Genomic DNA, 26896 nt, shown 5'->3' on the forward strand with positions numbered 1-26896 from the left:
ATAAAGTGTGAAGTTAAGGTCATGGGTTTTTTTTTTTCTATGGATGTCCAATTTCTCCAGCACCATTAGTTGAAAACACCATCTTTTTCCATTGAATTACTTTTGTGCTTTCTCAAAAATCAGTTGAACATATTTGTGTGGGATTATTTTTTGGTTTTCCATTCTGTTCCATTGATCTATGGTTCTATCTCTCTAATGATACCACACAGTCTAGATTACTGTAGCTATATAAAAAGTGTTGAAATTGAATAGGGTAATTCTTTCTGTTCTATTCTCTCTCAGGATTGTTTTGGCTATTTTCTTTTTATAATTTTTATTTTAGGTTTAGGGGTACATGTGAAGGTTTGTTACATAGGTAAACACATGTCACAGGGGGTTGTTGTACATATTATTGCATCACCCAGATACTAAGCCCAGTACCCAATGGTTATCTTTTCTGCTCCTCTCCCTCCTCCCATCCTCCACCCTCAAGTAGACACCAGTGTCTGTTGTTTCCTTCTTTGTGTTCATAAGTTCTTATCATTTAGCTCCCACTTATAAGTGAAAATATGCATTATTTGGCTTTCTGATCCTGTGTTAGTTTTCTCAGGACGATAGCTTTCAGCTCCATCAATGTTCCCGCAAAAGACATGATCTTTTCCTTTTTATGGCTGCATAATATTCTATGGTGTATATGTACCACATTTTCTTTATTCAGTCTGTCATTGATGGGCATTTAGGTTGAGTCCATGTCTTTCCTATTGTGAATAGTGCTGCAATGAACATTTGCATGTATGTGTCTTTATGATAGAATGCTTTTTATTCCTCTGGGTATATATCCAGTAATGCGATTGCTGGGCCGATTGGTGTTCTGCTTTTAGTTTTTTGAGAAATAGCCATACTACTTTCCACAGTGGTTGAACTAATTTACACTCCCACCAACCATGTATAAGTGTTCCTTTTTCTCTACAACCTTGCCAGCATCTATTATTTTTTGACTTTTTAATAATATATCTTGGCTTTTTCATTCCATTGTTTTATATATAAATTTTAGAACAATCTTGTCTCATATTTTTCTGATGCTTTTGTTTATAACCAATTTGTATCTTTATGTTTAAAGTACATTTCTTTTAAGCAGTACATAAACTTGGGTCTTGCACTTTTATCCAGTTTGACAATCTCTGCCTTTTCACTGGGGTCTTGAGGTCATTTTCACTTAATGTGATTTTTTTCATATGCTTAGATGTAAATCTATCATCTTGCTATTTGTCTTCTATTTGTGCCATCTTTTTTGATCTGTCTTTCCTTTTTCTGCCTTATTTTAGATTATTTGAATATTTTTATGATTTGATTTTATCTCTTTTTTTTTAAAAAAAACTCTTTGTTTTGCTATTTTAATGGTTGTTTTAGGGTACATAGTATATATGTTTAACTTATCATAGTCTATCTTCAAGTGATGTTATACCACCTCACTTATGGTATACATCCATTTCTCTCTTGTTGGCCTATATGTTCTTGTCATGCATCTTACTTTTACAGGTTATAAACTGCAGAATACAATGTTATTATTTTTGTTTAAGCAATAAACTATCTTTTAAAGAGATTGTAATAATAAGAAAAAATCTTATCAATTACTCATATAATTACCATTTCTGGTATTCTTTATTCATTTGTATAGATTCATATTTCCATCTGGTGTAAGTTTCCTTCTGCTCGGAGGACTTCCTTGTAATGTAGATCTTTGAGTGATTAGTTATTTCAGCTTTTAAATGTCTGGAAGACTATTTTGCTTTCATTTTTAAAAAACATATTTTTATTATGGTGAAAAACACATAACATAAAATTGACTAATCTGCAACCAATCTCCAGAACTTTTTCATCTAGTAAAACTGAAACTCTATACTCATTAAACAGCTCCACATTTTCCCCTCCTCCCAGCCCCTGGAAACCACCTTTCTTTCTTTTCTTTTTCTTTTTCCTTTATTTTCCTTTCTTTTCCTCTCTCTCTTTTCTTTCTCTTCTCTTTTCTCTTCTCTTCTCTTCCCCTCTTCCTTTCTGTTTCTTTTCTTTTTCTCAGAGTCTCACTCTGTTGCCCAGGCTGGAGTGCAGTGACATAAACTTGGCTCATTGCAACATCTGCCTCCTGGGTTCAAGTGATTCTCCTGCCTCAGCCTCCTGAGTAGCTGGTACTACATGCATGCACCACCATACTTGACTAATTTTTGTACTTTTAGTAGAGACAGTGTTTCACCATGTTGGCCAGGCTGGTCTTGAACTCCTGACCTCAAGTGATCTGCCCTCCTTGGCCTCCCAAAGTGCTAGGATTACAGGTGTGAGCCACTGGGTCCGGCCCATTCTACTTTCTTTCTCCACGGATTTGACTACTCTAGGTACCTCATGTAAGTGGAACCATACAGTATTGTTTTTTGTGACAGGCTTATGTCACTTAGCATAATGTCCTCAAGGCTCATCCATGTTATAGCATGTATCAGAAGTCCTTGCTTTTTAAGGCTAAGTAATATTCCATTGTTTGAGTATACCCCATTTTATTTATCCACTCATTTGTTGATGGAACTTGGGTTGCTTCCACCCTTTGGCTGCTATAAACATGGGTGTGCAAATATCCTGCTTTTAATTCTTTTGGATATACAAGCAAAAGTGAAAATGCTGCATCATATGGTAATAATATTTTAAATTGTTTGAGGAGCTGCCATACTGTTTTCCATAGTGGCTACACCATTTTTCGTTTGTGCCAACTACTTTCATTTTAAACAATACTTGTGCTGGATACAGAAATTTAGGCTGACAGGTTTTTATTTTCTTTCATTATTTTAAAGATGCTGCTCCACTGAGTTCTTGCTTGCATTGCTTCCAACAAGAAATCTGACGTTCTCTTTAATTTATTCCTCTGTATATAAAGTGTCACTTTTATTTGGCTGCTTTTAGGACATTCTCTTTATCACTGGTTTTGAGCATTTTGACTATGTGCATTGGTGTCATTTTGTGTTTCTTGTGTTTGCGGTTTGTTAAGATTTTTCTATCTGTGCATTTAGAGTTTTCATTAAGTTTTGAAAGTTTTATTTCTTCAAATATTTATTACCTCCATCCTCATTTGGGAATCCCAGTTACCCGTATATTAAGCTACCTAAAATTGTCCCTAACCTCACTGAACTCTTTTAATTTTTTTAAGGGTTTTTTCCCTGTGTATTTCATTTTCAATAGCTTCTTTGCTATAACTTCAAGTTCATCAGTCTTTTCTTCTACGATGTCTAATATGATGTTAATACTATCCAATGTGCTTCTCATCCTAGACATAGTTTTCATCTTTAGAAGTTTGATTTGGGTCTTTATATATCTTCCATGCCTCCACTTAACTTTCTGAATGCATGAAATACAATTATAAGATATGTCCTCTGTTAATGCTAACTTCTATGTCAGTTCTGGGTCAGTATCGATTGATTGCTTATTCTCCTCATTATAGGTTGCATTTTCATGCCTCTTCACATGCTCAGTAATTTTTTTGCTGGATGCCATTGTAAACTTTATCCTGTTGGGTGCTGTACAGTTTTATATTCCTATAAATATTCTTGAACTCTGCTCTGGGAAGCAATTAAGTTCCTTGGGATCAATTTGATCCTTTCACACCATACTTTTATAATTTTTAAGGTAGTTCTGGAGCAGGACTTAGTGTAGGACTAATTATTCCCCTCTTCTGAGACAAGACCCTTCTAAGTTTTCTACCCAATGTCCCATGAATTAGAGGTTTTCCAGACTGGGTGATAAGAATAGGCCTTATTCTCAACCCCATGTGAGTGGTAGGCACTGTTCCCTCTAATATTTTTAGATGGTTATTCTCCTAGCTTCAGGTAATCTTGCTTCATGTATGTCCTGATCAGAACTCTGCTAAACATTGGAAGAGGACCCTCATCTCACTGAAGCTCTATAAAGTCTTTTATTCAGTGTGTTTAATTTTGAATAGCTTCTTTGCTCTGACTTCAAGTTTATCAATCTTTTCTTTTACAATGCCTAATCTATGCTATGTGGTCCTCTTCAGTACTTTGTCTTATAAATTCTGGCTGCCTTGGTCTTCTCAGACTCAACTGCATCTCAAATCAGGACGCTTGCCAGGCTCTGCTTCAGATCCCCTTCTTGTGCTATACCCTGGAAACTCAAAGCAGTAAGCTGCACAATTGTAATGCTCACTTTCTTTCTTTCTTTTCTTTCCTTTTTTTTTCTTTTTTTTTTTGAGATGGAGTCTTGCTCTGTGGCCAGGCTGGAGTGCAGTGGCACCATCTCGGCTCACTGCAACCTCTGCCTCCCAGGTTCAAGCGATTCTCCTGCCTCAGCCTCCTGAGTAGCTGACACTACAGGCGTGTGCCACCACACCCGGCTAATTTTTTGTATTTTAGTAGAGATGGGCTTTCACCATGTTAGCCAGGATGTTCTCAATCTCCTGACCTTGTGATCTGCCTGCCTCAGCCTCCCAAATTGCTGGGATTACAGGCGTGAGCCACCGCGCCTGGCCAATGCTCACTTTATTTCTTGTCTCCCAGGGACCATTCTCCTTCATTGCCTGACGTTCAGGGTCATAAAAGCCATTTTCTTTTTCTTTTCGTCTATTTTGTCTTGTCCTTTGTGGAGAGGGACTTGTTGTTCAAGAAGGGACATAAAACAGTCCCTGTTACTACATATTAATTGCAAGTGGAAGCAAACACAACTTTTTTTTAATGGTACGTCCCATTTGATTTATATACACAGGGACACAAATGTATAATACACAAAGATTAGAAGGAAATATACCAAAATTATAAATGATTGTTCTTTGCTTTAAAAAAAATTATCTTTAGGTTTACAGGAAACCTGAGTTGTCTTGTACAGGTTTTTTTTTTTCCATTTTTTTATTACACCGTAAGTTTTTAAAGGGAATAAAACTCTTTCTCAGCCCTCATGTTAAAAAAATTACATTCTTATATCTTAATATCAGCGATGACATTTCCCTACACTGTAAGCTCTCAATGGAGAGGAATCATGTCTTATTATTTTTAATAAACTCTTGCACAATGCTCATTAACACTCTATATTGTGAATATTTAATAAATATATGGTATCTAAACAAACAAAGATTATTAAAGTATTTGATGCTCTTTTATTTTTATAGTGAATGCACTATTTTTTGTTGCAGTGGAGAAATAATATAAAGAATGAAAAAGAGATTATTCTCAAACCTCAAAACTACTGGCAGCTGTTCTCCACAGAATGTTGTGTAACCAGTTCATTAATTCTGCTGTCAGTTGTCTTCCTGTTTGGTGAGCTGAAAAAAAAAAAAAGCTCTGAAAATAAGAATCTAGGTCTATTACATTAAGTAGAGTGCTAACTATACTCGGAACCTATAATCTTTAAGTAATGGCTACACACAAAAAAATTCAGACAGGTTTTCATCATCAATTTTAGGTTTACTACCATAATTGATAATATAATGCAATCAGAGTTTGCTAGAATCACAGTAATTCTCCCATCAATCTGTGATAGTTTTCCAGCCTACTCTCTTTTTAACTGATTTTCCACATTCCAAATTAGATCATCATCTGGTGCCTTAATAAGGTTATTGTGAATGAGCAGACAGCAATGCCAGAAATCATTAATAAGAAGTGCTTATACTATTACGTACTAAATAGATCAGATCAAGTTCACAAGAAAGGCCAATTATGCCTTAAAGCCTTTGTAAAATACTTTAAGACCATGCTTACACATAAACTTTATTACTTTAAATCTTAACTTGCTTTGATTGTTTCTGGTCTAGACATTTACAGAGTTCAAATACATTAGCACATTAAGGTAAAGTTTAAACTATAATAGAATTCTGCACCTCCTCTTCTGCCCTTTGGCATAAACTATCAATTTCCACAAAAGTCTTGACTAGAACATTAGGAATCTCTGACCCTCTAGCCCAGTCAGCAAATGTAGTTTGTTCCATGACTTACTTAAAAATACTCACATGAGAGTAAACAGCTACTAAATGTATCTGCTTGAAATATTATAATACTTTGAGAGTGTAAGTGTAACTTAGATGTCACAATACAACAGTCTAAGTGGAATTTTAGGAAAATGAGTTATTCTGTATAATCAAGTTTTCTGGTTAACTGGCAGTTTCTTTAAATAAAAATCACTTCTGAATTTAAAAAGTCTGAATATTTTCATGAAAGTTCTTAAATTTTCTAAAAAGTAAACAAACTTCCTAGTTTTCTTAAGCATAATTCAACTTTTTCTTGACCATTTGAGGTCAACATTAACAACTATTTTATTTTATTGTACTATTAATATATCACAGTGATGCTTTTGGGAGTTGTTATACAGTACAGATTGTTGTATTAAAAAATTTGAAGTTGTTTTATAAAATTGGTAGAGTTTTTTTCTTCCCTGTGGTCAGGCTATCTGTATACTTCCCTTTAAACCTTTTCTCTGTTTGCAAAGTGCTACCATTAAAATGCTAAGAGTAGGAAAACCGGATAACCAAGTTTATCAAAACTGGGTCTAAAAATAATTGGTAAATGCCTGGAGGGAGGGTGTTATCAGTAAAATATGGTTCTTAGAGATCATCTAGTCAGATGACTTCCTTTAAAAAATTAATGACTGTTTTTATAGAAACATGATTTGTGCTTATAAAAATTCAAACAATATGGTAGAGTATTTAGAAGAAAGCAACACATGACCTAAAATGCCACCATTCAGAATAAACCCGAGTTAACATTTAGTGACTATCACTCCAATTATATCTCTACATGCACTTAGTTGGAAGGACAAGGTGGTGAAGAGAATTTTCTAAGAAAGGGATCATGCTATCTGTGTTCTTCAGGGTACAGAAGTTCTGCAGGGAGGCAGAGGATTAGGGGAATGCTGAGCAGATTTGGCTCTACATCTCTGCTTTAACCAGAAAAACTCTAATCTATTTCATTCAGGGTGGGGTTCATATAAGATTGCATCACAAAAGGATGCTGCTGCTGAAAAGAAGTTAGAAACCAGGAGTTTAGTTCACAATCATCATTTTATAGTTGAAAAAAAATCAAGGTCCAGAGAAATTGACTTGTTCAAAGGTACACAGTTAAACTGAGATCAAACTAGAGATACTAATTTAGGCTTGTAACCTCACAATATTCCACCACATGTGAGCTTTAAGCTCAGAAGTTTGTCTGTTTTCGATGATGTTTTCTTATTTTTGCTTAGTTTCTCATTCCACTTGCCCAATTTGTGGGATGTGGACAGGTGAGGTGTTACTGTTAAAAGACCATTAGGGAGGAAGGAAAAAAGGAAGTGGAAGAAATCCACTGACTTGAGGATTTTGCTATTATTCTGACATCTAAGAATTATACACAAATTAATATGTTTCTAAAACACTTGCGAAAATCCCACTGACCTAAAAAGATTTCTTCAATCTTCTCCTTGGCAAGCAGTTCTTCCTTCCTTTGTAAAAGCATGTCAATATAGAGCATCAGAACTTTTCCACTATTTTCTGATGACTTAAAACGTTCATGAATAATCGTCAGGAAATGAAACCCAACAGATTCTCTGTACAATGAGACACAATTTTAAGCAATGTGAATAGAAAAACTGGTTATTGATCAATGGGACTAAAATGTATTTCAGTGTGAGCAAAATAAGCCAGATAAAAGCATATCTGAACTCAGGTAATGTTATTAAATGTCTAAATAAGCTTAATTTGTCAATATTACATGATTTAATTTAATTTCAGTTCGTTAAGCCATAAACATTTTCTATTAACACCTATAGTCAGATAATCATTTCTCTCCTAATACCTACTTTATGTTTTTCCCAGAACTGATTGCAAGCTTTAAAAATTGGTTACTGAGATCCAGTGAAGTTACATGAAAAGACATGAGAAATTTACTAGTTCCTCGGCCAAAACCTCTTTCTAAAAACTTGTTTATGTTTGATTACACAAATAATACACTAGTATCTTCTATTTAAAAATGTAAACAGTTCACGGGTTGGAAGACTAAATATTGTTAACATGTTGATATTCCCAAAGTGATCTACAGATTTACAGATATTTATCCCTATTAAAATCCCAGGCCAGGTGTGGTGGCTCACGCCTGTAATCCCAGCACTTTAAGAGGCTGAGGTGGGCAGACTGCTTGAGCCTAGGAGTTTGAGACTAGCTTGGGCAAGATGGCAAAACCCTGTCTCTACAAAAAATTGGCAGCCGTGATGGCACATGCTTGTAGTCTCAGCTACTAGCAAGGCTGAAGTGGGAGGACTGCCTGACCCTGGGAGGTCAAGGCTGCAGTGAGCTGTGATCAGGCTACTGCACTCCAGCCTGGGTGACAGACTGAGACCCTGTCTCAAAAAAACCCCAAAATCCCAATGAGATATTTTGCAGAAATGGAAAAAATCCATCCTAAAATTAATATGGACTTTGCTCAAGGGACCCCAAAAGCCCTAAACAAACTTGAAAACAAAGAGCAAAATTAGATGATTTGTACTTTCTGATTTCAAAACTTATTACAAAGCCATAGTAATGAAAATGTGTGGAACTGGCATAAAGATAGACATATAGACCAATGGAAAGGAATAGAGAACGCAGAAATAAATCTTGTCATATCTCATCAAATTATTTGTGACAAAGGTGCCAGGACCATGTAATGGTGATAGGACAGTCCTTTCAGCAAATGGTGCTAGGAAAACGGGATTTACACATGCAAATGAATGAAATTGGATTCTTATCTTATATTATATACAAAAATTAATTCAAAATGGATCAAAGACCCAAATGTAAGAGCTAAAAAACTGTTTCCATGGGACCAAGTGATCCTACATATAGAAGACTCTAAAGAATCCACCAAAGAACTCTAAGAACTAATAAAGTACTTCAGTAAAGTTGCAGGCTACAAAATCAACATACAAAACCCAGAAGCGTTTCTTTATGCCAACAATAAAATATCCAAAAAGGAAACCAAGAAAACAATCCTATTTACAATAGCATCAAAAATATACAAAATCCTATTTACAATAGCATCAAAAATTACAGGCACAGTGGCTCATGCCTGTAATTCCAGCACTTTGAGAGGCTGAGGAGGGTGGATCACTTGAGGTCAGGAGTTCGAGAACAGACTGGCCAACATGGTGAAACCCTGTCTCTGCTAAAAATGCAAAAATTAGCTGGGCATGGTGGCACGTGCCTGTAATCTCAGCTACTCAGGAGGCTGAGGCAGGAGAATCACTTGAACCCAGGAGGTGGAGGTTGCAGTGAGCTGAGATCTCCAGCCTGGGTGACAGAGTGAGTGAGACTCCATCTCAAATATATATGTATATGAATAAAAGTAACCAAGTAGGTAAAACGTCTGTACACTGAAAACTATAAAACATTGATGAAATTGAAGAAAACAAAAATAAAATGGAAAGATATCCTATGTTCATTGATTGAAAGAATTAGTATTATTAAAATGTCCACACTACTCAAAGTGATCTACAAATGCAAGGAAATCCCTATCTTAAGTCCAATGGCATTTTTCACAGAAATAGAAAAACTAATATTAAAATTTGTATGAAACCACAAAAGACTCTGTGCCAAAGCAACCTTAAAAACAAAAACAAAATTGGAGACATCATGCTTTCTGATTTCAAATTATACTACAAAGCTATAGTAATCAAAGCAGTATGGCACTGGCATAAAAACAGACACATAGACCAATGGAACACAATCAAGATCCCAGAAAAAAAAACAAAAAAAGCAAGTATATATAGCCAACTAGTATTTGACAAAGGTGCCCAGATTACACAATGGAAAAAGCACAGTTTCTTTTGTGCTTGGGCTGGGTGCAGTGGCTCACTCCTGTAATCCCAGCACTTCAGAAGGCCAAGATTGGTGGATCACTTGAGGCCAAGAGTTTGAGACCAGCCTGGCCAATGTGGCAAAACCCCATCTCTACTAAAAATACAAAAATTAGCTGGATGTGGTGGCACATGCCTGTAATTCCAGCTACGTGGGGAGGGCTGAGGCACAAGAATCACTTGAACCCAGGAGGCACAGGTTGCAGTGAGCCAAGATCATGCCACCGCACTCTAGCTTAGGTGATGGAGTGAGACTCTGTCTCAAAAAAAAAATGTGTTTGGACAACTGGACATCCACCTGCAAAAGAATAAATTGAACACATCCTACGGCACACACACAAATCAACAGAAAATGCATTAAAAACTTAAATGTAAGACTTGAAACTGTAGAACTACTAGAAGAAAAAAATAGGGAAGAAGCTCTTTGAAATTGGCCTTGGCAAGGATTTTTTGTATAGAACACCAAAAGCAAAGGCAAAAAAAAATTTTAAAGCAAAAACAAACAAATGGGACTATGTCAAACTAAAAAGCTTCTGCACTGCAAAGAAAACTTCAGTAAAATGAAAAGTCAAACTAATTAACATTCCCATCAACAGTGTAAGTGTTCCTATTTCTCCATAGCCTCGCCAGCATCTGTTGTTTTTTGACTTTTTAATAATTGCCATTCTGACTGGTGTGAGATGGTGTCTAATTGTGGTTTTGATTTGCATTTCTCTAATGATCAGTAATGTTGAGCTTTTTTCCATATGTTTGTTGACCACATAAATGTCTTCTTTTGAGAAGTGTCTGTTCATATTCGTTGCCCACTTTTTGACTAGGTTGTTTTTTTTTTTCTTGTAAATTTAAGTTCTTCGTAAATTCTGGATATTAGACCTTTGTCAGATGGGTAGATTGCAAAAATGTTTTCTCATTTTGTAGGTTGCCTGCTCACTCTGATGATAGTTTCTTTTGCTGTGCAGAAGCTCTTCAGTTTAATTATACCCCATTTGTCAATTTCAGCTTTTGTTCAACCATTGTGGAAGACAGTGTGGTGATTCTTCAAGGATCTAAAATCAGAAATGCCATTTGACCCAGCAATCCCATTACTGGGTATATACCCAAAGGAATATAAATCATTCTATTATAAAGATATATGCACATGTATGTTTATTGCAGCACTATTCACAACAGCAAAGATATGGAACCAACCCAAATGCCCATCAATGATAGACTGGATAAAGAAAATGTGGTACATATACACCATGGAATGCTACACAGCCATAAAAAGGAATGAGATCATGTCTTTTGCAAGGACATGGATTAAGCTGCAAGCCATCATCTCAGCAAACTAACACAGGAACAGAAAACCAAACACCACATGTTCTCACTCATAAGTGGGAGTTGAACAATGAGAACATATGGAGACAGGTAAAGGAACAACACACTCTGGAGCCTGTCGGGAGGTGAGGGTGTGGGGAAGGAGAGCATCAGGACAAATAGCTAATGCATGTGGGGCTTAAAACCTAGGTGACAGGTTGATAGGTGCAGCAAACCACCATGGCACACATAAACCTATGTAACAAACCTGCACGTTCTGCACATGTATCCAGAACTTAAAGTACAATAAAAAAATACAGAATGCCCCAGTAAAATTAGAATTTCAGACAAACAAAATTTTTTTTTTAGTATTAGTGTGTCCAGTGCAATAGTTGGGATGTACTTATTCTAAAATACTAGACATTGTTTATCTGAAATTTCAAATTAACCGAGTCTTGTATTTTATCTGGCAACTCTATTCGTGAAACACCGGTTACAAGAGATCTCGCCTTAATAAAAAGAGACCCATAGTTAAAAAAAAAGAAGTACCTTATTTACACATAGGTAGACATCCATTTACGAGGGTTATGATTAGATCGGTTTACTTTGAATCAATAAGTATTTCCTTAACTCTCTGCTACACAAATTTCAAATATATACCAAAGTGGAGAAAATAATGCAATGAACCTACACATCATTATTATCAGGCTGTAACAACATCAAAGCCAATCTTATTTAACCCATCTTTCCACCTCATTCACACACACAGACACACACACACACACACACACTCATGCTTTTGAAGTAAATTCAAGACATCCTATTAATCCACTTCCAAGTATTTTAATTATCTATCTCTTAAAGATAGAAACTATTTTTTGTAAAAATCATAAACATAATACTATCATTACAGTTTAAAACTTAAGAAGATATCCTCAATATTCTTAAGTATTTAATTACTGTTCACATTTATGTAACTGTCTCATACATTATTGATTTTAAGTGTTTGACTCAGGATCTGAATAAGATTCATACATTTCAATTGATTAAAATATCTAAATCTTTTTAATCTAAAAAAAAAAAGCCAGCAAATACCTTGATTTTGAACTTCTGGCCTCCAAAATTGTGAGAGAATAAATTTCTGTTGTTTTAAGTCATCCCATTTGTGGTAATTTGTTACAATACTCAGAAAACTAATATATACAATAACCAAAATCTTAAAAATAACTCAACAGATGAGCTTACAGCAGAATGGAGAGGACAAAGGAAAGAATAAGTGAATTTGAAATAAAGTAGAGCTAGGTGCAGTGGTTGGTGCCTGTAATCCCAGCTACTTGGCAGGCTGAAGTGGGAGGACTGCTTGAGTCCATGTGTTTGAGGCTGCAGTGAGCTATGATTATGCCACTGCACTCCAGCCTGGGCAACAGAGCGAGACCTTGTTTCAAAGAAAAGAAAGAAAGAAAGGCAAGAAAGGAAGGAAAAGAAAGAAAAGGAAGGAAGGAAGGTAGGAAGGAAGGAAGGAGAAGGAAAAATAAAAAAGTAGAAATTACCTAATCTGAACAACAGAGAGAAAACAGACTGAAAAAAAAAAAAACTGCATGGAGCCTCAGCGACCTGTAAGACAACAAAAAATGTAAATTATGTCATCAGAATCCTGGAAGAGGAGAAGAAAGTTTGGGCCTAACAAATAAATATTCAAAGAAATAATGTCTCAAATATTTGGGAAAAAACATAAACCTAGAGATTCAAAGAGCGGTGCAAACTCCAAACATGATAAATCCAAAGAAATTCCATCCTAAGACATGTCATAGTCAAATTCCATCCTAAGACAAAGAAAAAAATCTTGAATGCACAGAAAGAGAAATGATACCTTACCTACAAGAGCCATTTCACTGCTAAGAATTTACCCACTTGATTTGAAAACTTAGATCTACTCAAAAATCTTCACGTGAATGTTTACAGCAACTTTATTGATAATCACCAAACACAGGAAGCAACCAAGATGTCCTCCGATAGGTAAATAGATAAAGAGATGAGCTATCAGTCACAAAAAAAGACATAGAGGAACCTGAAGTTTATATTGCTAAGTGGAAGAAGCCAATCTAAAAAGACTACATACTGAATGATTCCAATTATGTGACATTGCAGAAATGGCACAAAAGCAAAAAGAAGAGCCAGTAAGAAAAATAGAGAGTGAAAAGATGCGGTGGCCAGCATCTCAGGAAGATGAAGAGGTGAGGCACAGAGGATTTTTAGGATGGTGAAAATACTATGTGTGATACTATAATAGCAGATACGTGTCATTATGCATGTCAAAATCCACAGGACTTTACCACACAACAAGTCAATCTCAATGCATACAAATTATATATATAATTATATATAACTAGGTATTATATATAATTATATATAATTTGATATTTTATATATATATAATTTGGGAGGTTGGGGGAATCCTCAGATATAATACAGACTGTGACAAGAGACTCTAACAAATGTGTGGAACAACTTCACTAAAGGAAATAGGAGGACTAGATACTGACCTAAGTAACTCTGGAAATAAGTAGAATCTGTAAGAATAAAGGCAAAAAGAACCGCACATAAGGACTGTACTCTAGTTGACAAAGTTGTTTCTCATAAGGGTACAGGTGAACAATTCTGATACTGCTATACATGTATACTAAAATTGAACAATTAAAAAATTAAGTAAATGAATGATGGATGGTAAGAGCCAGGTTTCCCACTGTTGGATTGGGCACAGATAAGCAAGGGTAATCTGCAAGCAAGGCTAGAATGATCTAAGTGGTAATGAATTAGAATAGGAAATATCAGTAATAACTTATGTTTAACTTAATATAGATACAGATGTTTACATGCCAAAATATTTATATATATATGTCTATATACTCAGATTAGTATACACACATATATTTTCTTTGCTCTGTCAACTAATAAGGCCTAGAAGAAATGACACCCCAGTAGCAACAAGCACAACTAACATTCAGATCTTGGTTACTAATATACTTTGCCAGTGAGAGGAACTAGACCTCCTAGGAGAAATGGTTGATTAAGGGATTGGGGCAAGAAATGTACAAGATGAACCTAGAACATTCTGTATTGTCAGAAAGAAAGGAATTGCTTAAAAGAAACAAAACCACCCACATTGATTGGGGTATGTCAAAAGGGTGAAGGAGTCAACTAAAAGAGCTCCCAATGGCCAAAGCTAAAACAATCCGAACAACAAAAATGTAGTATTGGATTATAACCTAAAGAATAAAATACATATTCCCAAGTCCATATTGATATAAAAACGACTGAACAAATTAATGAATTAGGGAGAAGAGACAAATTTCCCATGTAGAAGAATTCGAAATAATTTATCTAGATAACTATGCCTTTAAGCAGGGGAGCATAACTCCACAACTGCAAAGAATATAGTATGTAAAGAGGAAAAACAGATAACTTCAAGGTGTAAACACTTGATGAATACTCAGCCAACTAATCAAGGTTAATATCAACATACATAAATCATATTGACAGTATATACCCTTGATAACGATGTAATGAAAATGGTACTTTACCTGAGTGATCTTCCTCCCCAAACCCATAACCCCAGTCTAATCATGAGAAAAACATCAGAAAAATTCTAATAAATAGGTATCCTACAAAATACTTGATGGGTAGTCTCAAGACTGTCAAAATCATCAAAAAGAAAAATATATCTAAGAAACTACTATGGCCAAATGAAGTCCAAGGAGATATGACAACTAAATGTAATGTGATATCACAGGTAAGATTCTGGAATAGAAAAAGGATATTAGGTAACAACAGAGGAAATTGGAATTAACGATTGATTTTAGGTTAATAATAATGATGTATCCATATTGGTCCATTACTTATGACAAAGGTACTACAGTAATATAAGATGGCAATACTAGGGGAAACTGTGTACAGCGTATATGGCAACTCTTTGTACTATCTTCTCAATTTTTCTGTAAAACTAAAAGTAAACTAAAATATAAAGCAGAGGTTAGGTACAATGGTTCACGCCTGTAATTTCAGTGCCTTGAGAGGCCAAGACAGGAGGATCAATTGAGGCCAGGAGTTCAGGACGAGACTGGGCAACATAGTAAGACACCCTGTTTCTACAAAAAAATTAAAAAGAAAAAGAAAATTAGCTGAATGTGGTGGTGTGTGCCTATAGTCCTGGCTACTCAGGAGGCTGAGGCAGGAAGATCACTTGAGTCCAGGAGTCTGAGGTTACAGTGAACTATAATTGCACTCCAGCCTGGGTGCTAAGAGTGAGGCCCTGTCTCTAATAAATAAATATTTTAAGAAAGGTTTTAAAAGTGTATATAGATCAGAAAATAAAAATTTAAGTGGCAAGCTTAAGCTGTAACACATCAGTAATTACAAATAATGTAAATGGTCTAAATATGCCAATTAAAAGAAAGAAATTGGCAGCATAGACTAAAAAAATACACCAAGAAAACAATCAGCAAAATGAAAAGGCAACTTACAGAATGGAAGAAAATATTTGCAAACCATATATCCAATAAGAGGCTAATATCTAAAATATATAAGGAACTCATTTAACTCAAGGGGAAAAAAAATCAAACAACCTGATTTAAAAATCTGCAAAGAACTTGTAAAGACATTTTCCCAAAGAAAACATACAAATAGCCAAAAGATATTAAAAAGATGCTAAAAATCACCAACCATCAGAGAGATGCAAATGAAAACCACCTGTTAGGATGGCTATTGTGAAAAAGTCAAAAGATAAGTGTTGGTGAGGATGTGAAGAAATTGGAACTCTTGTGCACTATTGGTGGGAATGTAAAATGGTACAGCCACTATGGAAAATAATATGGCAGTTTCTCAAAAAAAATTAAAAATAGAACTACCATATGACACAGCAATTTCACTTCTGGGTACATATCCAAAATAATTGAAAGCGGGTCTAGAACAGATATTTGTACACTCATATTCATAGCTTTATTCACATGTGCTAAAATGTGGAAGTAACCTGTGTCCGTTGACAGATGAATGGATAAGTAAAATGTGGTGCATATACATACAATGGAATATTATTCAGCCTTCAAATGAGAGAAGCCTGTGATGTGCAACAAAGTGAATAAACGTGGAGGACACTATGCTAAGTGAAATATGTCAGACACGGAAAAACAAATACTACACGATCTCACTAATATGTGAAGGCTAAAAAAAAGTTTAAACTCATAGTAACAGACAATAGAATGGTGGTTACCAGAGTTTCGTGGGTGGGGGAATTGGGGAGATGCTGGTCAAAGGATATACACTTTAAGTTAAAAATTGATTAAGTTCTGCAGACTTAATGTAGCATAGCGACTATAGTTAATAATAATGTATTATATACTTGAAATTTGCTAAGAACAGGTCTCAATTATCCTCTCTACAAAAAAAGGTAACTATGAAGTGATGGATATGTTAATTAGCTTGGTTGTGGTAATCATCTCACAATATGTAGATATATCAAAACATCACATTAAATATACACAATTTTTAATTGTCAATTATATCTCAAAAAGGTAGGGTAAAGTCCCAAACATGTCCTAACTGTAGAGTGTGTACAAGAAACTTACTTCAAAAAAACTGGTATAAGAGGGTTGAAAATAAAAGTTTGGAAAAAAATATACCATGAAACCATTAATCAAAAGTAGGAGTGGCTATAATTTTTATTTTTATTGTGGCATAGTTGATATACAATAAATACTGCACATGTTTAATGTATACAATTTGATGAGTTTGACATATGTGCAAACTCAAAATATCACCACAATCAATGTAATAGATATATCCGACACCTCCAAAAGCTCCCTTGGGTCTCCTTCTGCTTTTTTTGTTCTGTTTTTTGGTGTAAGAATTCTTAGCTCCGGTCTACAGCTCCCAGCATGAGTGACACAGAAGACGGATGATTTCTGCATTTCCATCTGAGGTACCGGGTTCATCTCACTAGGGAGTGCCAAACACTGGGTGCAGGACAGTCGGTGCAGTGCACCATGCGCCAGCTGAAGCAGGGCGAGGCATTGCCTCACTCGGGAAGTGCAAGGGGTCAGGGAGTTCCCTTTCCTACTCAAAGAAAGGGGTGACAGATGGCACCTGGAAAATCGGGTCACTCCCACCCTAATACTGCACTTTTCCAATGGGCTTGGAAAACGGCACACCAGAAGATTGTGTCCTGCACCTGGCTCAGAGCGTACCACGCTCACAGTCTCACTGATTGGTAGCACAGCAGTCTGAGATCAAACTGCAAGGTGGCAGCGAGGCTGGGGGAGGGGTGCCCGCCATTGCTCAGGCTTGCTTAGGTAAACAAAGCAGCCAGGAAGCTCGAACTGGGTGGAGCCCACCACAGCTCAAGGAGGCCTGCCTGCCTCTGTAGGCTCCACCTCTGGGGGCAGGGCACAGACAAACAAAAATTCAGCAGTAACCTCTGCAGACTTAAATGTCCCTGGCTGACAGCTTTGAAGAGAGTAGTGGTTCTCCCAGCATGCAGCTGGATATCTGAGAATGGGCAGACTGCCTCCTCAAGTGGGTCCCTGACCCCCGAGCAGCCTAACTGAGAGGCACCCCCCAGTAGGGACAGACGGACACCTCACTCAGCCGGGTACTTCTCTGAGACAAAACTTCCAGAGGAACTATCAGACAGCTGAATTTGTGGTCCCATGAAAATCCGCTGTTCTGCAGCCACCACTGCTGACACCCAGCCAAACAGCATCTGGAGTGGACCTCTAGCAAACTCCAACAGACCTGCAGCTGAGGGTCCTGTCTGGTAGAAGGAAAACTAACAAACAGAAAGGACACCCACACCAAAAACCGATCTGTACATCATCATCATCAAAGACCAAAAGTAGAAAAAACTACAAAGATGGGGAGAAAACAGAGCAGAAAAACTGGAAACTCTAAAAAGCAGAGCGCCCCTCCTCCTCCAAAGGAATGCAGTTCCTCACCAGCAATGGAACAAAGCCGGATGGAGAATGACTTTGACGAGTTGAGAGACGAAGGCTTCAGACAATCAAACTACTCTGAGCTACAGTAGGAAATTCAAACCAATGGCAAAGAAGTTAAAAACTTTGAAAAAAAATTAGACGAATGTATAACTAAAATAACCAATGCAGAGAAGTGCTTGAAGGAGCTGATGGAGCTGAAAGCCAAGTTTCGAGAACTACGTGAAGAATGCAGAAGCCTCAGTAGCCAATGCGATGAACTGGAAGAAAGGGTATCAGTGATGGAAGATGAAATGAATGAAATGAAGCGAGAAGGGAAGTTTAGAGAAAAAAGAATAAAAAGAAACGAACAAAGCCTCCAAGAAATATGGGACTATGTGAAAAGACCACACTTACATCTGATTGGTGTACCTGAAAGTGACAGGGAGAATGGAACCAAGTTGGAAAACAATCTGCAGGATATTATCCAGAGCTTCCCCAATCTAGCAAGGCAGGCCAACATTCAGATTCAGGAAATACAGAGAACGCCACAAAGATACTCCTCGAGAAGAGCAACTCCAAGACACATAATTGTCAGATTCACCAAAGTTGAAATGAAGGAAAAAATGTTAAGGGCGGCCAGAGAGAAAGCTCGGGTCACCCACAAAGGGAAGCTCATCAGACTAACAGCTGATCTCTCGGCAGAAACCCTGTAAGCCAGAAGAGAGTGAGGACCAATATTCAACATTCTTAAAGAAAAGAATTTTCAACCCAGAATTTCATATCCAGCCAAACTAAGCTTCATAAGTGAAGGAGAAATAAAATCCTTTACAGACAAGCAAATGCTGAGAGATTTTGTCACCACCAGGCCTGCCCTAAAAGAGCTCCTGAAGGAAGCACTAAACACTTAGGAAAGGAACAACCGGTACCAGCCACTGCAAAAACATGCCAAATTGTAAAGACCATCGAGGCTAGGAAGAAACTGCATCAACTAACGAGCAAAATAACCAACTAACATCATAATGACAGGATCAAATTCACACATAACAATATTAACTTTAAATGTAAATGGACTAAATGCTCCCATTATAAGACACAGACAGGCAAATTGGGTGAGTCAAGACCCATCAGTGTGCTGTATTCAGGAAACCCATCTCACATGCAGAGACACAAATAGACTCAAAATAAAGGGATAGAGGAAGATCTACCAAGCAAATGGAAAACAAAAAAAGGCAGGGGTTGCAATCCTAGTCTCTGATAAAATAGACTTTAAACCAACAAAGATCAAAAGAGACAAAAGAAGGCCATTACATAATGGTAAAGGGATCAATTCAACAAGAAGAGCGAATTATCCTAAATATATATGCACCCGATACAGGAGCACCCAGATTCATAAAGCAAGTCCTGAGTGACCTACAAAGAGACTTAGACTCCCACACAATAATAATGGGAGATTTTAACACCCCACTGTCAACATTAGACAGATCAACCAGACAGAAAGTTAACAAGGATACCCAGGAATTCAACTCAGCTCTGCACCAAGTGGACCTAATAGACATCTACAGAACTCTCCACCCCAAATCAACAGAATATACATTTTTTTCAGCACCACACCACACCTATTCCAAAATTGACCACATAGTTGGAAGTAAAGCTCTCCTCAGCAAATGTAAAAGAACAGAAATTATAACAAACTGTCTCTCAGACCACGGTGCAATCAAACTAGAACTCAGGATTAAGAAACTCACTCAAAACCACTCAACTACATGGAAACTGAACAATCTGCTCCTGAATGACTACTGGGTACATAACGAAATGAAGGCAGAAATAAAGATGTTCTTTGAAACCAACGAGAACAAAGACACAACATACCAGAATCTCTGGGACACGTTCAAAGCAGTGTGTAGAGGGAAATTTATAGCACTAAATGCCCACAAGAGAAAGCAGGAAAGATCCAAAATTGACACCCTAACATCACAATTAAAAGAACTAGAAAAGCAAGTGCAAATACATTGAAAAGCTAGCAGAAGGCTAGAAATAACTAAAATCAGAGCAGAACTGAAGGAAATAGAGACACAAAAAACCCTTCAAAAAATTAATGAATCCAGGAGCTGGCTTTTTGAAAAGATCAACAAAATTGATAGACTGCTAGCAAGACTAATAAAGAAGAAAAGAGAGAAGAATCAAACAGACGCAATACAAAATGATAAAGGGGATAGCACCACCGATCCCACAGAAATACAATCTACCATCAGAGAATACTACAAACACCTCTACGCAAATAAACTAGAAAATCTAGAAGAAATGGATAAATTCCTCCACAAATACACCCTCCCAAGACTAAACCAGGAAGAAGTTGAATCTCTGAATAGACCAATAACAGGCTCTGAAATTGTGGCAATAATCAATAGCTTACCAACCAAAAAGAGCCCAGGACCTGATGGAGTCACAGTTGAATTCTACCAGAGGTACAAGGAGGAACTGGTACCATTCCTTCTGAAACTATTCCAATCAATAGAAAAAGAGGGAATCGTCCCTAACTCATTTTTTGAGACCAGCATCATCCTGATACCAAAGCCTGCCAGAGACACAACCAAAAAAAGAATTTCAGACCAATATCCTTGATGAACATTGATGGAAAAATCCTCAGTAAAATACTGGCAAACCGAATCCAGCAGCACATCAAAAAGCTTATCCACCATGATCAAGTGGGCTTCATCCCTGGGATGCAAGGCTGGTTCAACATACGCAAATCAATAAATGTAATCCAGCGTATAAACAGAACCAAAGACAAAAACCACATGATTATCTCAATAGGCGCAGAAAAGGCCTTTGACAAAATTCAACAGGCCTTCGTGCTAAAAACTCTCAATAAATTAGGTATTGATGGGACGTAGCTCCAAATAATGAGAGCTATCTATGACAAACCCACAGCCAATATCATACTGAATGGGCAAAAACTGGAAGCATTCCCCTTGAAAACTTGCACAAGACAGGGATGCCCTCTCTCGCCACTCCTATTCAACATAGTGTTGGAAGTTCTGGCCAGGGCAATCAGGCAGGAGAAGGAAATAAAGGGTATTGAACTAGGAAAAGAGGAAGTCAAATTGTCCCAGTTTGCAGAAGTCAAATTGTCCCAGTTTGCAGACATGATTCTATATCTAGAAAACCCCATCGTCTCAGCCCAAAATCTCCTTAAGCTGATTAGCAACTTCAGCAAAGTCTCAGGATACAAAATCAATGTACAAAAATCACAAGCATTCTTGTACACCAATAACAGACAAACAGAGAGCCAAATCATGAGTGAACTCCCATTCACAATTGCTTCAAAGAGAATAAGATACCTAGGAATCCAACTTACAAAGGACATGAAGGACCTCTTCAAGGAGAACTACAAACCACTGCTCAATGAAATAAAAGAGGATACACACAAATGGAAGAACATTCCATGCTCATGGGTTGAAAGAATCAATATCGTGAAAATGGCCATATTGCCCAAGGTAATTTATAGATTCAATGCCATCCCCATCAAGCTACCAATGACTTTCTTCACAGAATTGGAAAAAACTACTTTAAAGTTCATATGGAACCAAAAAAGAGCCCGCATCACCAAGTCAATCCTAAGCCAAAAGAACAAAGCTGGAGGCATCACACTACCTGATTTCAAACTATACTACAAGGTTACAGTAACCAAAACAGCATGGTACTGGTACCACAACAGAGACATAGATCAATGGAACAGAACAGAGCCCTCAGAAATAATGTCGCATATCTACAACTATCTGATCTTTGACAAACCTGACAAAAACAAGCAATGGGGAAAGGATTCCCTATTTAATAAATGGTGCTGGGAAAACTGGCTAGCCATATGTAGAAAGCTGAAACTGGATCCCTTCTTTACACCTTATACAAAAATTAATTCAAGATGGATTAAAGACTTACATGTTAGACCTAAAACCATAAAAACCCTAGAAGAAAACCTAGGCAATACCATTCAGGACATAGGCATGGGCAAGGACTTCATGTCTAAAACACCAAAAGCAATGGCAACAAAAGCCAAAATTGACAAATGGGATCTAATAAAACTAAAGAGCTTCTGCACAGCAAAAGAAACTACCATCAGAGTGAACAGGCAACCTACAAAATGGGAGAAAATTTTCACAACCTACTCATCTGACAAAGGGCTAATACCCAGAATCTACAATGAACTCATACAAATTTACAAGAAAAAAACAAACAACCCCATCAAAAAGTGGGCAAAGGACATGAACAGACACTTCTCAAAAGAAGACATTTATGCAGCCAAAAACACATGAAAAAATACTCATCATCACTGGCCATCAGAGAAATGCAAATCAAAACCACAATGAGATACCATCTCACACCAGTTAGAATGGCCATCATTAAAAAGTCAGGAAACAACAGGTGCTGGAGAGGATGTGGAGAAATAGGAACACTTTTACACTGTTGGTGGGACTGCAAACTAGTTCAACCATTATGGAAGGCAGTGTGGCGATTCCTTAGGGATCTAGAACTAGAAATACAATTTGACCCAGCCATCTCATTACTGGGTATATACCCAAAGGACTATAAATCATCCTGCTATAAAGACACATGCACACATATGTTTACTGCGGCACTATTCCCAATAGCAAAGACTTGGAACCAACCCAAATGTCCAACAATGATAGACTGGATTAAGAAAATGTGGCACATATACACCATGGAATACTATGCAGCCTTAAAAAATGATGAGTTCATGTCCTTTGTAGGGACATGGATGAAACTGGAAACCATCACTCTCAGTAAACTATCACAAGGACAAAAAACCAAACACCGCATGTTCTCACTCATAGGTGGGAATTGAACAATGATAACTCATGGACACAGGAAGGGGAACATCACACTCCGGGGACTGTTGTGGGGTGGGGGGAGGGGGGAGGGACAGCATTAGGAGATATACCTAATGCTAAATGATGAGTTAATGGTGCAGCACACCAACATGGCAAATGGATACATATGTAAGAAACCTGCACATTGTGCACATGTACCCTAAAACTTAAAGTATAATAATAATAATAAGTATACATATAAAAAAAGAATTCTTAACATGATATCTACCCTCTTAACACAATTTTGAGTGCACAATACTTTATTGTTAGCTGCAGGCACTACATTGTAAAGATCTCTAGAACTTTTTCATATTGTGTAACTGAAACTTTATACATATTGAGCAACAATACCCCCTCTCCCACACCTCCCAGCCCCTAGTAACCACCATTCTATTCTGTTTCTATTAGTTTTACTATTTTAGATACCTCACAGTAGTGGAACCACACAGTATTTGTCTTGTGACTAGCTTATTTCACTTAACAAAATGTCCTCCAGGTTCATCCATGCTGTCACAAATAGTAGGATTTCCTTCTTTTTAAGGTTGAATAATATTCCATCATATATATGTATCTCTATATGTGTGTGTGTGTGTGTGTGTGTGTGTGTGTGTATCACATTTTGCTTATCCATTCATCCACTAATAGACACTCGGGTTGCCTTCCACATTTTAGTGTATATGAATAATGCTGTAATGAGCATGGGAGTGAAGATATCTCTTTCAGATCCTACTTTCAGTTCTTTGGGGTATATACCAAAAAGTAGAATTCCTGGATCATATGTTAGTTCTATCTTCAATTTTTTGAGAAACTGCCATACTGTTTTCCACAGGGGTTCTACCATTTTACATTCCCACCAGCACTGTACAAACTTGCAGTTATGCAAGATGAATAGGTTCTGGTGACCTAATGTACAGCATGGTGACTATAGTTAACAATAATATATTATGTACTGAAATTTGCTAAGAGACCTTGACTATATACAATTTTTCAATTATACTTCAATAAAGTTGAAAAAGGATCTTGTTTACAAAATACTGAAAGGAAGTTTTCCTGTATAACAAACCTGCACATGTACTTCTGAATCTAAAATAAAAGTTAAAAAAAAAACCAAATATTAAAAGGAGTTTCATTTTTCTTTTCTTTTTTTTTTTTTTTTGTGAGATGGAGTGTCACTCTGTTGCCAGGCTGGAGTGCAGTGGTGTGATCTTGGCTCACTGCAACCTCCACCTCCTGGGTTCAAGCGATTCTCCTGTCTCAGCCTCCTGAGTAGCTGGGACTACCGGCGTGCACCATCATGCCCAGCTAATTTTTGTATTTTTAGTACAGACGAGGTTTCACCATGTTGGCCAGGATGGTCTCAACCTCTTGACCTCGTGATCTGCCCACGTTGGCCTCCCAAAGTGCTGCGATTACAGGCGTGAGCCACCGTGCCTGGCCTGAAAGGAGTTTCTAACTCAATACTTACAACAAAACAAAACAAACAAACAAACAAAACAGGGCAAAAGATTTGAACACGCATTTCACGAAAAGGGATACACACATGAAAAGCAAATGAAAAAAATGCTCAACATTATTAGTCATTATAAAAGTGCAAATTAAAGCCACAATGAGACATCATACCTATTTAAAAGGCTGACTATGCCAAATGTGGGTCAGGATGTGGAGAAACTGAAACTCTCAAACATTGCTGGTAGGAATGTTAAATGAATGTTGTAACTACTTTGGAAAAGCTTGGCAATTTCTTGAAAATTAAAATACATAGTACTGTATTAGTCTATTTTGTATTGCTGTAACAGAATACCTGAGGCTGTGTAATTTATAAAGAAAAGTTTATTTAGCTCACAGTTCTAGTATGACAGCGTGGCCCTGGCTTCTAATGAGGGCTTTTGTGCTGCATCATAACTTGGTGGGGAAGGTTCAAAGGGGAAGCAGATAGGAGCAAAGAGGCAAAACCCAAGTGATATTCTGGCTTTATAACAACCCACTCTCCTTGGAACTGATTCATCCCTGTAAGAACTCATCCAGCCTCTTGAATGAAACAAGAACTCACTCACTACTGCAAGAACAGCCCCAAGTTATTCAGGACCTCCATGACCCAAACACCTCCCACGTCCTAACACTGCCACATTGGAGAACAAATTTAAACATGAATTTTGCTGGGGACAAACCATATCCAAACCATAGCACTACCTACCATCCAAACCAGACTTTTCACTTCTATGTATTTACCAAAAGAAATGAAAGCAAATGTCCATACAAAGAGACACACATGAATGCTCACAGCAGCTTTATTTGTAATGTCCTAAAACTGAAAACAATCAAAATGTCTATGAACAGCTGAATAGATAAACAAATTGTAGGCTATCCATACAACAGACTACTACTCAGCAATAAAAAAGTATAAACTATATAGATATATGCAACAACATAGGTGGACCTCAGGGAATCATACTTAGTTAAAGAAGCCAGACTAAAAAGTATACCCAATTTCATTTATATAAAAATCTAGAAAATACAAACGAAGCTATAGTGACATTCAGTGATCAATGGCTGTCTGATGAAGGAGAGGTAGGGAGAAATTACAAAAGACCACAAGGAACCTTTTGGGGGTGGTAAATACGTTTATTATCCTGATTGCGATAATGGGTTCATAAGTATGTATGTGTAATCAAAGCTTATTGTACACTTATTCCAAATATATGCATTTAACTGTAGGTTGATTACACCTTCATAAAGCTGTTTTAAAAAACAACAATATAACATAAAATTGGGCATTTCTTTGCATAATTGCTAGACGTGGGAGGGAAGGCCAGCTAGAATTATCATCATAAATTTAGTGTCAACTTGCATAGAGAACCCCGGAGATTGCTCTAAAGAGGTTTACATCTCTAAGGAATGTACTATTCATTTTCAGGTTTTACTGGAATCTCAGCTCCTTGGAGTTAGTTTCATAGAAAACAAAGAGTATGTTTGCCAAATATAGCAAATTGTGAGAATTCACTATGTATTAGAAATATGGGGTACATAACTGATTCTTTAAAAGAATAAGACCTGTAAATTGTTATAATGCAAATACAGATATCACTGACCTTCCGGTTTAATAATAATGATCATTTTTCCATTTCAGGGTATGAAAACTGTGCACATATGAAGTCACTTTTTCATTGATTCTTAGTTTCAGGCTCTACCTGAAAAACCTTAACCCTGGTTGCAACTATTTGCTTTGCAGTTGCAAAACCCACTCCAATAACTGTCTGGTTGATCTGCCACTATGGCATTCCCTAAAACTTTAGCTTTGCCATATTCATATGTATCCTTGAAAGTGCTCATGTATATATGTGTGTGTGTACATGTGTGTGTGTCCATACTACTTATGGTTGCTGGACTTTAGCTCACAAACTAGCAGCTGAATAAGAATCTTGCAATCATAGAGTTTAGAGCTAGTAGGAACCTTAAAGTTTATTTATTCTAACTTCCTCCACACTGCCTCCTACCCTATCATTTACAAAAGGAAATAAGGCCTCATATTAGTTTTCTATTGCTGTTGTAAAACATTGCCACAAACTTAGTGATTTAAAACAAAACTCAGCAGGTGGATGGCTCATGTCTGTAATTCTAACACTTTGGGAGGCCCAGACAGGAGGATCGCTTGAGCCCAGGAGCTCAAGACCTGCCTGGGCAATACAGTGAGACCCTGTCTCTACAAAAAAAAATTTTAAATAGCTGGGTATAAGTACCGCATGCTAACCGATTGCACCACTAGATGCCCTCTCTCACCACTCCTATTCAACACAGTGCTGGAAGTTCTGGCCAGGGCAATCAGGCAGGAGAAGGAAATAAAGGGTATTCAATTAGGAAAAAAGGAAGTCAAATTGTCCCTGTTTGCAGATGACATGATTGTATATCTAGAAAACCCCATTG

At 37.0% G+C, this 26896-nt stretch overlaps 1 protein-coding gene across 1 annotated transcript in view; it reads right to left on the minus strand.

Annotated features, from left to right (window-relative positions):
• TEX11 (testis expressed 11) overlaps positions 1-26896 on the minus strand; it is a 404765-nt gene that overhangs the window by 147997 nt on the left and 229872 nt on the right. Inside the window, exons 14-15 of the mRNA XM_003272686.3 lie at positions 7391-7542; positions 5205-5290 (exon numbers count right to left, since the gene is read on the minus strand). Coding sequence (XP_003272734.1) covers positions 5205-5290; positions 7391-7542 — 238 coding nt within the window. The remainder of the gene's footprint in view (positions 1-5204; positions 5291-7390; positions 7543-26896) is intronic.

This window comes from Nomascus leucogenys, chromosome X (assembly GCF_006542625.1).
Source record: "Nomascus leucogenys isolate Asia chromosome X, Asia_NLE_v1, whole genome shotgun sequence".
In the NCBI taxonomy this organism is placed as follows: Eukaryota; Metazoa; Chordata; class Mammalia; order Primates; family Hylobatidae; genus Nomascus; species Nomascus leucogenys.